The sequence below is a fragment of the Macrobrachium nipponense genome, chromosome 11 (genome assembly GCF_015104395.2).
Source record: "Macrobrachium nipponense isolate FS-2020 chromosome 11, ASM1510439v2, whole genome shotgun sequence".
NCBI lineage: Eukaryota > Metazoa > Arthropoda > Malacostraca > Decapoda > Palaemonidae > Macrobrachium > Macrobrachium nipponense.
In genome coordinates this window covers 12,988,958-12,999,214 of record NC_061087.1, presented here as the reverse complement: position 1 = coordinate 12,999,214, position 10,257 = coordinate 12,988,958, and the positions used below count along the sequence as shown (strand labels likewise).

Genomic DNA, 10,257 nt, shown 5'->3' with positions numbered 1-10,257 from the left:
ATTTAAGGCACTGTTAAGTACTTGGTTTGCAGTTTTAAGAAAATCTACAGTATGTATTATGATACACACAGCACTGCATAATATTTCACATATTTGTCTGGCGTAATAAAACAAAATTTGAAAGTTAAATAATTAAAAAAGTTGTTAACTTCCTGTTCTATTTGCATTACATATCTTGTTCTTGGTCTATATTATAGTTTAAAGCATTTTTGAAAATCGTCTGCAGAAAATATAAGTACTGGAAATGTTCTTGGTCTCTATATTATAGTTTAAAGCATTTTTTAAAATCATCTGAAGAAGATATAAGTATACTGGAAATAAAAAATGTCTAAAAACAAAATTATTCGTTCTTTAGAAGTGATGTTTTAAGTATTAAATTAATATCAAGTAAACAGATGCAAAGCTCAGCTTACTGGAATTTGGGATTCACAGGTTCACCACTCTGATTCTTCAACTGTACTCGCACTCTTCCCCAATATGGTGCCTCCTTGCTCTTTTCGCGACAATATATTTTCCTTTCACCAAGCATCTTGAAGGGGGGAAAAATGCACATATATGATGATTAGTAACTCATTCTGACATCTACTTTAACTACAAGATCACAGAAAATATGAAATAGAAAAAGAAATGTTCAAAAGTCAGATTTCACTTAGAAGGATAAGACACATCTAACACAAGAATGACAACCTTACTTTACAGAAGTAATTTAAAATGATATTGTTATGATACAATAAAGTTTGTTCATACTTACCTGGCAGATATATATATAGCTGTATTTTCTGAAGTCCGACAGAAATTAAAAAACTTCCGGCACACACAGTGGTCGGCCAGGTGGTTAGTACCCATTCCCGCCGCTGGGAGGCGGGTATCAGGAACCATTCCCATTTTCTATTCATAATTTTTATTTCCACTGTCCCCTGAGGGGAGGTGGGTGGGTACTTAATTATATATATCTGCCAGGTAAGTATGAACAAACTTTATTGTATCATAACAATATCATTTTGTTCATGAAACTTACCTCCGTTCAGATATATATAGTGATAAGCTGAATCCCACCGTTGGAGGTGGGAAGGGACAGAATAGAAGGATTTTGGGAAACAAATGCATGCAGATGATTTACATCTTGGTTCCACCTGTTAGCATTGCTGGCTTCGTGGTTATTGCCCACGTAAGTCCTGCTTGTGCTACTAGAGTTGCCAACGAGGTAGAGACCTATATAGCTGGTGCACTCCAGATGATCTGTCAACGGGGCGAGACCACGACGTGACTAGACCATATTGACCATACCATGAGGGCTAAGAAGTAAAATAAAATATATATATTATAAATATATATCACCACCTGACCAACCTAGCCAAAGTTAAGGTGTGTTAACTAAGGCTTAAGAGTTAAGAAGTCACCGTTGTCGGCGACTCAACTACTAAATTAAGAGCTCTTCCTAACCATTTTCTACAGGATAGGATGAGTGGTACTTCTTGCCCCCAAGATTGTGTCTGCAGACACGTATGGCCCTAGCGACAGCAGATCCTCATATGCCATCTTCACATCTCGCAGGGAGTGTGAATTGAACACAGAGTTGCTTCGCTAAAACATGGTACTCAGGATGTTGCTGAGTGCCATGCTCTGTTGAAATGCTTCCGAGGCCGCGCCCTCACCTCGTGAGCATTCAAATCAAAAGATTTCAAATCTTTGTGCAACACAATGAAGGAGCTTTTTTGAAAGAACTCCTTAACAATAAAGCCAGGGTGTTCTTCGATGGGCAAGTCTGGTCTTTTTCGGAACACTGCAGATTGTCCGTACGACTTCGACTTTCTTGAGTTTTTATGTAGATAAAACTTGAGAGACCTGACAGGGCACAGGACTCTCTCTGGCTCCTGCCCAATAACTTGTGCCATCCTTGATTCCAAGCTCCTGGCCCAAGAACAAGACGGGTTTCCATTCTTAGGCCACAACGGAAGGCTTAGAGAACGCACCGCCTTGTGTTCTCTAATGCCAAAACTTCTGACGATGGCTGAAAACCTCACTAACCCTCTTTGTCGTATCTAGGGTGGTTAGAAAAAGGCCTTCCTGATCACGTGCAAGAAGTTAACAGGTAGGAGATGTTCGAATGCTTTGACATCAAGAACTTCAGACTATGTCTAAGTTCCATATTGAAAGCTTCGATCTGGACATGCACAGTCAGTCCGTCTGTACTAAAGTCAGGTGACCGACCAGTTGACCAGTCAGACGAATCAAGGACAGCAAGGCTGTACCCTGAAGACCATAAGGTACTATCTTCGCTGAAGGATGAGTGTCTGGACTGCTGGGCGATTCAAGCTAAGCAAACCTTGGGGGGTGTATCAACGCAACCCAACGTCGTTAGCGAATCAACTCCTGAGCCAATCCTGACTCGAGCTTTTCTGGTGCAGGAGAAAGGAGCGAGGAGCAAAAAGGCGATTCAGTCTCGAAGGACGAATGCCTGACAGTCCAACCTGGTCTTATGTTAAACGATCATCGGGGGTGGGTGTATAAACGCAACCGACTTCGTCAACAAGAAACTCAGGGCTACTATATGTCTCCTGATCTCGCACGAGTGTCTGACTCCGAGAAAACTGGTGAGACAAAAAGTAGATGGTGAGCGAGTTTCGAGATTCCACAGAACTCAAAGATCGTGAAGGGCTTTGTTGTTTGACAGAAGCAAATCTCTGATACCCAAAGGCCGTCAACAACATATTTGCGTATTCTTTAATAGTTGTGACTGCCAGCTTATCCCATTCTTCAAAACGGAAAGGGAAGACGGCAATCTTATGCTGTCAACATCTCGATAGTCCTGAACGTAGTCAGACTCAGAGAGGAGAGGGTTATAGGTACCTTTCGTGTTAAAGTAGACCGACTCACTAGGAAAAGGGTCCTTGGAAGGACGTGACCTCTGTGAATCTAGGATCTTGAAGGCCAACATGGGGCGATTAGCGTCATTGTCGCTCCCTGTGATGGTATAAATCATCTTATTACATTTCCTAAGCTTTGAAAAGGGGGGAAAAAGAGGACTAAACATCCATCCCCGTTCAATATCATAGGATGGCGTTAAATGTTACCGACTCCCGGATCGAAGAATAATAAGGGAGCAGAGAAGAAGAAGCCTCTTCGTCCTCAACCTATGCGAAGAGATGAATGAAAAGGACGTCCCTAAAGTCTCCATACCTCTCAACATACTTCTAAAGAAAGATTCCACTCGGAAGTCAGTAGTTGCTGCCGTCGATCGAGACGATTCGTACGGACTTTTGCAATCCTGTAACGAACCTCTAGAGGATCGTTACATTCTACGCCTGTGTTATAATAGGCTCTTTCTCGTAAACCCGAAACAGGGACAAGAGAAGATACTTCCTAAGACATGAGAGAGCTGTGGAAGATCAGAGTTGATATGGACCACTGGTTCCAAAAACTCGTTTCGAGGACTGGAGGGACGACTGAATTGCTTCCACTTCTTTCAGATTATGATCCAGGACATCTGAAACCCTCTCCAGATGTCCGGCACCTTCTTTCTATCACCTCAAGTGATACTTAACGCACCGAGAGATGTTCAGAATCATTCCTAGATCTTTAATAAAATTTCAGTTTCCCGGTAGAAAAAAACTGTAGAGGTCTGAATTGCAGTCTATTCAGGGAAACAAACTTCTTTAGGAAGGAAATGGTCCCCAGCAAGCTCATCCATTCCCTCACACAGTATGTTTACTTCCCTAATAAGGCTGCGCTTTGCCTAAGCAGGAGAGCATATAATAGTGCAATGTTGCGGTAGACTCGTATTCCTATACCGTGCGGTAACGAGCACCAAAAGGAGTAAGATATCTCTGTAGAACATAGTAAGGCAAAACGAATGCAATGTTTATTCATTCATGTAAGAAATTCCCTCAATCTTAGGCTAAAGTCCGTGATTGTAGGGCAGAGATACAGTAGTCAGTCAATCCCGCAGAGGAGAGAGAAAGACGTAACTGCCAGCACAGAGATACGGTTAGTCAGTCAATCCCGCAGGAGAGAGAGACGTAACCTACCGCGCATGACAGCGAACGAGCTGGTACTGGCTCGTTTGGACTGAAGGAGAGGATAGTGGCAGCAGCAGCTTACGATCGTCGTCTCTTAACTTTATGCCTGGGTTGCCAGCTACCCTATTCTACGAAGAAATAGGTCCGTTATTTTTTAGCATAAAGAGACTCTCAAGCTGGTATATTTAAGCGAAACAGAAAACGCTAAATATATAGATGCGTTTGTGTTGTCATAACACTACCATACAACGGTAAAAGATAAATCGGAAACTCCTGGAAGGCTGCAGGGAGTAACGATTAAATGTCCTTAAAATAATAGACAATAGACCTCTCGGTTGCCATCCGAAGAGGTAACTACAGCAAGCGTATATGACTTGAACCAACCAGTAGTAAAATAACGCAAGGCAAAATATGATATTATATTACAATAAAGTTTTTCATACTTACCTGGCAGACATATATACTATAGCTGAATTTGGAAATACAGCTACATACATATCTGACAGGCAAGTTTCATGAACAAAACTCAGAGAATTGAAGCGGACAGCTCAAGCTTCTTATGTTATTGGACATAAGCGTTCATTGACGTAGTCTACAAGTCTATTTCTTGTACTAGTCTGCGAATGATGAATGAGAGCTCTTGCGAATCTTGTCAATAAGAGCTTATCCGCTTACGCAATATAAAGTTAATGAGAAGTTTGTCAATGAGAACTAACCCATTTACGGGACAAAGAGATATTTTGTCAATGAGGGGATACCCACTTACTTGACAAAACGATAGTATATTGTCAAAGAATTCACTGAATTGACAAAACGTAATCCAGGAAGTCGAAAGGGGCATTTTATTTTCGATTCCCGTCTCAAACGAGGAAGGGGCAAAAGAATCCTGTTACGAGACAGCTTACGACAGTAGAGCGACGATGTTCAATTCGGCAGCATAGTCCCGACTAGGAACTAACAAAATTTATCATCTGAAAAGCCCTTTCAGATGGGCTAAAAAGCTTGCAAAATTATCCTGGGAAGAGGAAGAAACTCTCCAACCAGCTTCCTCTCCGTTATCACAACTAATGCCTGCTAAAGCTTAAAATTTTATTGCCAGTATGGCAAAGGAAGTCCTGTCTTGCGCTTTCCTGAAGAGCGTCCTTTTGATGAGTGCCTTTGCAAGAATCCTACTGAACGTTGCCGAGAGTCCTGACGTGCAGGACGTCGAGCTTTTACATAACCCATAGCTGCCTTACCGCAAAGTCTTGACTGCGGTAGAGCAAAAGAGATCTTTCCTTGAGCTTTCCATAACTCCATCCAACCCTGGACTTTACGAAAAGCAATATTAACTGACAGAGACCTCTAGAATTCACGAAACCCGTGGTCTTGCTGGGGTTTCGAAAAACGAAGTTGCCTTTTTCACTTTAAGCTTCCTCCGAAGCACTGCTTACTCACATTCTTCGCAGGCGAGGTAGAAGGGATCACCGAAGGTAGGTAAAAAATCTTTAGGCCAAAATCAGCTGAAGAGTTAAAAGAAACGTTCAGCAGGCGACACATCTGGCGTGCGCTGGCGCCTGGCACACGCTCGGCGTCCACTGGCGCGCACTCGGCGTCCACTGGCTCGCGCTCGGCGTCCAATTGGCGCGGCGCTGGCTGTCCAATCGCGTCCATGCGCTTAGCGTGCACCCGCGCACGCCTGGCGTCCATCCGAGCGTCCCGTTCAAGCCGAGCGTCAAAAGAAGCGTGCAGAAAAGCGTCACGCTCCTGACAGGCGTCAATGCAAGAGAGAGAAACTGCCTTCGGGAAGAGCGAGAGACATCTCGGAGAGGAAAAACCGACTGCACGAAGCAGTCTCAGGTGAAGGGTGATCGTGTGAGAATACGCAGGGGCGAGGGGGGAAACGCCTTCTTATTCTCACCAGCAACAAAGCTAGGACGTCCGCGCTCAAAAGCGTCCTGCTAATATGACTTGCTTTCCCTTTTCTCGTGGAAAGACGTGCACGAGTTCAGGCGACGTTTCGCCTTCTTACTTCTCACTGCAACGCATGACGAGAGAGAGAGAGAGAGGACGTGAAAACGTCCTCTTCTACAAAGCATCTATTTAGAGGGCGCGAGTCCTTCCGAAAACTCCAAAACCCTGCGCAGGGAGGGACGCTTCGGAGGACGAGAAGCAATCCTTCAGGATTCGTGCATGCACTTTGGCAGCCCTGGGAGTATCTTCAGGTCTGCCGAAGGCACGTCAGATCGGTGGGAGTTCCTCGTAACCCTCCTTCGGCTTTCGACATGCTCTCCTGTTCCTGGAGTCAAGCAGAGGTCCCGGCCTAGAGGCGAAATAAGGCCGATCTTGACGCACCCTCCACTAACACAAGGGGCACTGTCACTCACTTAGCCACTTCACTTTGCTCTCCAAAGCCAGCCCTTTCGATTCTAAGTTACGAATCGATAGAGTATCAGAGAAAGGTCAATACCCTCTACAGAACTGTTTAGGGCCCAGAGGCAACATTAACAGGGTTAGGAGTAACACACAGAAGTAGCACTCTTCACCGCAATGATAGGAGAGCGAGCACCTTAGATTCCAAGATACAGATGGAATCTATAACGTAAAGGGCATTACCTCACGAGACATATTTATAGCCCGTAGGCCATACTACAGGGTTAGGCAAAATAAAGTCTACAGGTAGGTTAGCCTACCCTGACTCTTGTTTACTGATTAATTGCGTACATACGAATCATACGTCTTCCTTACGGAATTAGACAAAGTCCTCACACTCGTTACAATGACAAATCTCAACAAAGAAGCAAGACCCATAGCCCTCGTGCATATCGAGTGCGGAACTACCGAAGCTTTCGGTAGCCACACCCTATCTTAGCAGACAACACCCTCTGAAACTAGCCTAAACTAGATTCAGATATACAAAATGAATCATATTCAAAACAATTAAGATAGCGTATGCCTAGCCACAAATCCAAGTCAATAAATCAAAAGACAATTAGGATATTTAGCGGCAATGAAGTTTTCCAAAATCCTAAGATGGAGGTACTGAAAACGGTGTTTCCAGCACCGGCGACAGAAAAATTATGAATAGAAAATGGGAATGGTTCCTGATACCGCCTCCCAGCGGCGGGAATGGTACTACCACCCCTGGCCGACCACTGTGTGTGCCGGAAGTTTTTGAATTTCTGTCGGACTTCAGAAAATACAGCTATATACGTATATATCTGACAGGCAAGTTTCATGAACAAAATAAATTTTTTTTAATGCTTCACATTTAGCAATATACACTTAAAAAGGAAAGCTGATAGAGAAGCATTTTTTGATAAAACCATTATGATTTTATTATTGCTACTATCCTTGGCTATCGTACACCCATTTCCCCTTTTTTCAGATAACTAAAATTTTTCATATCTGTAGGGTATGGGTATAAAAGAAGGGATACTTTTGGCCAAGTAGTCTTTTCAACACTTAACTGATTGCTACTTTTTGGGTCAATTTTGACAGAACAGTAAATACCAAATTTGGTTCATAAATAACAAGGTATATATAAGTTATTTGTAAACAAGTAGTTTCTGTGTGAAAAAAGTAATAAGGGTAATAAGGTTAATAAACTGTAACATTAAATAATGATACAGAACTCATTTAATCATTATACAGTAATTTTTAAAAAAATGCCAAGAAGCTTTGCAAGAAATTTGTTTTGGTTTCAAAATGATATTGTTATAATACAATAAAGTTTCATACATATTACCTGGCAGATATATACATAGCTAGACTCCGTCGTCCTCGACAGAAATTCAAATTTCGCAGCCAACATCGCTACATGGTAGGTCAGGTGATCTACCGGCCTGCCCTGGCGGCAGGACTAGGAACCATTCCCGTTTTCTACTCATATATTTTTCTCTTCCACCTGTCCTCCTTGCGGGGAGGCTGGGTGGGCCCTAATCGTATATATCTGCCAGGTAAGTATGTATAAACTTTATTGTATTATAACAATATCATTTTCATACAATCACTTACCTGTCAGATATATACATAGCTGATTGGCACCCTTCGGTGGAGGGTATAAGAGGGACAGACAGTACTACTAGAATAGACAGGTAAACAACATCTGTTGTAGGTATAAATTAAAAACCTTGGTTCCTACCTGATAGGTGGTAGACTCCGTGGGTGTTTTTTCCCCGTAGTCTGCATCACCTCAAGAAACTTTAGCGAGATATGTGATCTATGGCCAGAATTCTTGTGGGTCTGCCGAAGGGGTCTTATCCACTTACTCGGCAGAGCCTGAAAGGACTTTGTCAATGGGTGCTGATCCACTTACATGACAACACACCTTATTAAGGAGCAAACAATCAATCCCGACCACCTGATCCTAACCACCATGTTATATTAAAAATTGCTCAGAGTTATCCCCAACTCTTCGCACAAAACCGTAACTCAAACCACAATGCACAAGTACACAATAATTTAAAAAAAAAAAATTTTCTATTCACATCATCAGAGTTCCTTACTGAAACTGAAGTGACTGGACGCTTGTGCGACAACTTGCACTTGTTCAGAAGAAAGTCTAGAACATATCTATATTTAAGGTTTCTATTACAAGATATCACCAAGAGTTCCTTACTGAACTGAAGTGACTGGACGCTGTGCACAACAAATGCACTTGTTCAGAAGAAAGTCTAGAACATATCTATATTTAAGGATTGTTGTAAGCTCCTGTACCCAGGATTGTGCCCGCAGACACAAAAGACCTAATGAAAAACATTTTTCATAGGTCAACACGCACGTCCTTCAAATAGTGAGCCGCAAACACAGAATTACATCTCCAATATGTCGCTTCCAAGTATTCTTCAGCGACATATTTCTCTGAAAAGAGAGAGACGTTTGCCACTGCTCTCACTTCATGAGCTCTTACTCTTAGGAGTTTTTAAGGAATCGTCCGTGCAAGCCTTATGAGCGTCCATAATTACGTTCTGACAAAAAAAGGCTAATGCATTCTTAGACATAGGTCTTGATGGATCCTTCACTGAGCACCACAGGCCTTGTCTAGAACCTCCCAACTGTTCCTTTTTCTTTAAGTAAAACTTTAATGCCCTTACTGGGCAAAGAGACCTCTCCGGTTCCTGCCGACGAGACCCGATAATCCTTTTACTTCGAAGTTTCTCGGCCAGGGTTTCGAAGGATTTTCATTCTTCGCTAAGAATAATTCCTTGAAGGAACAGATGGCTGAATCTATATTGAACCCGACTTTGTCACTAAGGGCTGCAGTTCGCTAACCCTTTTTGCCGTTGCCAGTGACAAAAGGAATAAACATTTTCTCGTTATATCACGAAACGAGGCCAAATGTAGGGGTTCAAATCTCTCTGAAGCCAAGAACTTCAGTACTACGTCTAGATTCCAGTTAGGGGGAGAAGTCATTCTAGACTTCTTGGTCTCAAACGACCTAATCAGATCATGCAGATCCTTATTGTTTCCCAATCTAGGCCTCTATTTCCTAAAGACGGGCCGATAGCATACTTCTATAGCCCTTTATCGTGGCTACGGAGAGCTGCGACTCTTCCCTCAGAATAACGAAAATCAGCTATTTTCTGCTACAGAGGTACTGGAGGAGACAACTTCTTTGACTTACACCACCTTCTAAAAACTTCCCACTTGGATTGGTAAACCCGGATAGTGGAAGTCTCCGGGCTCTAGCGATCGAGCTTGCTGCTTTACTAGAAAAGCCTCTCGCTCTGACAAGTCTTTCGATAGTCGAAAGGCAGTCAGGAGCGAGAGCGGGGAGGTTTTGATGAAACCTCTCGAAGTTGGTTGTCTGAGAAGATCCCTCCTTTGTGGAAGGAGGATCTGGGGAAGTCTACTATCCACTCCAGTTACCTCTGGAAAAACCATTCTTGAGCTGGCCAAAAGGGGGCTATCAGGGTCATTCTTGTCCCCTTTGAAGTCACAAACTTCCTGAGTACTTGCCCCAGAATCTTGAATGGGGGAAATGCGTAAACGTCTACCTGAGACCAATCTAGTAGGAAGGCGTCTACTGCTAGAGCTCTGGGATCTTCTACCACTGAACAGAAGACTTCCAGTCTCCTCGAGAGGAATGTGGCAAAGAGGTCGACATGAGGAGTTCCCCAAAGAGACCAGAGCTTGAGGCAAACTTCTGAGTGGAGGGTCCATCTCGGTATGAAGGACCTGGTTCCTCCTGCTCAGCCTGTCCGCTCGTACGTTCCTTACTCCCTGAACGAACCTCGTCAAGAGAGAGATGTTCCTC

General features: G+C 43.2%; 1 protein-coding gene across 1 annotated transcript in view; it reads right to left on the bottom strand.

Annotated features, from left to right (window-relative positions):
• The window catches only part of LOC135224685 (signal recognition particle 19 kDa protein-like), a 39,733-nt gene that overhangs the window by 1,791 nt on the left and 27,685 nt on the right, over positions 1–10,257 (bottom strand). Inside the window, exon 3 of the mRNA XM_064263981.1 lies at positions 414–529. Coding sequence (XP_064120051.1) covers positions 414–529 — 116 coding nt within the window. The remainder of the gene's footprint in view (positions 1–413; positions 530–10,257) is intronic.